We start from the raw sequence: 2,648 nt of genomic DNA, 5'->3' as shown, positions 1-2,648 counted from the left end.
GGCTAAGAAAGTGATTTCATTATCAAATGAAGAAGTATTTACAGACTCAACTGTATGCACAAAACAGAGAGAATATGCTCTCTCTTTACATATATCTCACGGCATTCATTTCTGTACCTGTTCATCTTGAAAATAAAAAAATATCAACAACACAACTATCTATCAGCTACACAAACTCTCTTCAAGAACTGAAGAAAACTGCAAACTTTCCTACACCACCTTCTATTACTAGGAGTATCCTCCATCTTTTTAATGCAACTCAACTTAATCTTCAAACAGAAAATTATTTGTTGAGCTAACTTTTCCACATCAGGTTGAACTTTACTGAAGATCAAAGCATTCCTCGCAATCAAAATAGTATACACACTAGCTGCAACTGCCGCCCTTTTAACTTTTGCACAGTATCCTTTTCCTTCCCATCTTCTAAGTGCCCAAGGAATTAAGATTCTGCAACTGAAAAGGAGCCACAGTACCACACCATTATGTATAAAATAAGTTGCAGCTCTCCATGTTCTCTTGCTAATATGACACTCAAAAAAATAAATATTCAAGAGTTTCCTCAACAGAACCGCATAGGGGACAAGTAAGATCAATATCCATACCTATTCTTCTTAGATGAGCTCTTGTGTGCAGCCTCTCATGAAAAACCAACCAAAGAACAAAAAAATGCCTTAGTATGTTCATATTACTCCACACAAGTTTTCTCCCACTTACCTTAGTACTGGAATGTACCTAGGTCATGTATGTAGCTTTAGAACTATAAGGTGTTTATCTCGCTTTTACTAATTGTATAGTACCTATTATGACTCGATTGATGTCTTTCTGCTTAGGAATTTTTATTCACGATTTTTTCTTTTTCTCCATTTCGAAAATATGACAGGGTGTTCATCCGACGGTTAAGGGAGAGGTCTGGGAATTTCTCCTCGGGTGCTATGATCCTGATAGTACTTTCGACGCACGTACTCAGTTGAGACAACAAAGAAGGTAGTAGTTTACCTCTGCCTGTCTATCTGCCCAACGACTAAATTATTTTCTCATTTGTATACACTTTAATCTCTTTGCACCTTTTCCTTTTCTAACGTCTTACATGCTCAAGTTCCTGCCGATTTATGTCTTTTCTTTCAGTTAAATATATTTATTTTGATAATTGATTAGAAGTAGTCAGTTCTACGTATGATTAGGTAGTATAGCCATTTTAGGCTATTGCAATGTCACCTTGTAATCCATGAGATATGTATGGCAGATCTGAGTATAATGCATTAAAGTCAAAATGCATGGAGATGGAGCAAACAGTTGGCAGTGGAAGACTAGTTACAACACCGGTGATAACAGAAGATGGGCAGTCTGCTGAGGACCTGAGTAGTGTTTCTCCGAAATATAACATGCAATCGAATCAGTGCAAAAAAGACGAAGTAATTATGGACAAAGAAGTCATCCAGTGGAAGCTTACCTTGCATCAGATAGGTAAAAACTGACAAAGATAACTTTCTTGAACCAGTTTATTTTGCTGTAAGTTTAGATTTTCATATGCATTTTGGGAGACACTGTACTCTTGTGCTGATTATTGAAAGTAGCGAGAAATTCTTTACTTAAGTTATTGTAGTTAAAAAAATGGCAGATTTACAGTAGTGTCCATTTCTTTGAACTACTATACACAAGTTTATTAGCATTACAGATAATATCTGAAAATTTGTCAAAGAAAGCTTTAATATGCTTGTCTTTACTAAGAACTAACTGCTATTTTAAGCTTTAATGTGCTTGTCTTCACTAAGAACCAACTGTATTTTTCTCTTACTTTTTATTAATAGGTTTGGATGTTGTTCGTACCGATCGGGCTCTTGTTTACTATGAGAGCCAAGAAAATCAAGCAAGGCTTTGGGATATACTAGCCGTGTATTCATGGGTAGATAAGGATATAGGTTACTGCCAAGGTGAGTTAGCTGTTCGTAGAAAAAAATTCAATACACGCCATTACAATCTAAAGAGGATTGTCCTTATGTTTCTCTATGTCCACACTGACTCAACAGTTTTTGAACAGGAATGAGTGATCTTTGTTCACCAATATCAATTCTTGTTGAAAATGAAGCCGATGCTTTTTGGTGCTTTGAACGGTTAATGCGAAGAATAGTATGTTTATTTTTTCCCCCAATCTTAGCCCCTCTATAGTTTGTATATGCCTGTTCTTGTTTCTTATTTCATTTCTTTTAATCATCAAACATTTCTAATGCTTTTATCATGAGCCTTGCTTCTTGCTGATATCCAATACCCAAAGTTAGCTTGAGGAGAAATATCACAACCTTTTCTTCATCCGATATTGCAGGACTGTATAACTTTTCTGATTCATTTAGTCAAATTTAATAAACAGATAATTCTGGTATTTGTCAACATTGTTGTTTATAATTTAAAAACAGTAAATTGCCTTTTGATACTTCAATTAACAAAGCCTCTTAATTTATTTAAGTCGAATATCAGCAGAATCTGAAATATTCATGTTAATGGTCAACTGTCAGACTTTCGTGTTATATGTTCACCTACATTTTTAGTGAAATTCTTGTGTAACTACTTCTGACTATTGAACAGAGGAGATTATTTCCTTGCTGATATCTTGTACTTCCTATCTTCTAAAGTTGTTCTGTAGTTATGTGGCT

General features: G+C 34.9%; 1 protein-coding gene across 2 annotated transcripts in view; it reads left to right on the top strand.

The window, feature by feature from the left end:
• LOC109827996 (TBC1 domain family member 15-like) overlaps positions 1-2,642 on the top strand; it is a 6,334-nt gene extending 3,692 nt beyond the window's left edge. For both annotated transcript variants that reach the window (XM_020395021.1, XM_020395020.1), the window contains exons 4-7: positions 881-984; positions 1,244-1,464; positions 1,809-1,931; positions 2,039-2,642. In XM_020395021.1, coding sequence (XP_020250610.1) covers positions 881-984; positions 1,244-1,464; positions 1,809-1,931; positions 2,039-2,166 — 576 coding nt within the window. In that variant the 3' untranslated portion in view covers positions 2,167-2,642. The remainder of the gene's footprint in view (positions 1-880; positions 985-1,243; positions 1,465-1,808; positions 1,932-2,038) is intronic.
• The last annotated feature ends 6 nt before the right edge of the window (positions 2,643-2,648 follow it).

The sequence above is a fragment of the Asparagus officinalis genome, unplaced genomic scaffold (assembly GCF_001876935.1).
Source record: "Asparagus officinalis unplaced genomic scaffold, Aspof.V1 AsparagusV1_Un608, whole genome shotgun sequence".
In the NCBI taxonomy this organism is placed as follows: Eukaryota; Viridiplantae; Streptophyta; class Magnoliopsida; order Asparagales; family Asparagaceae; genus Asparagus; species Asparagus officinalis.
Note: the sequence above shows the minus strand (reverse complement) of the source record. Positions and strands in the feature narration are given on the sequence as shown.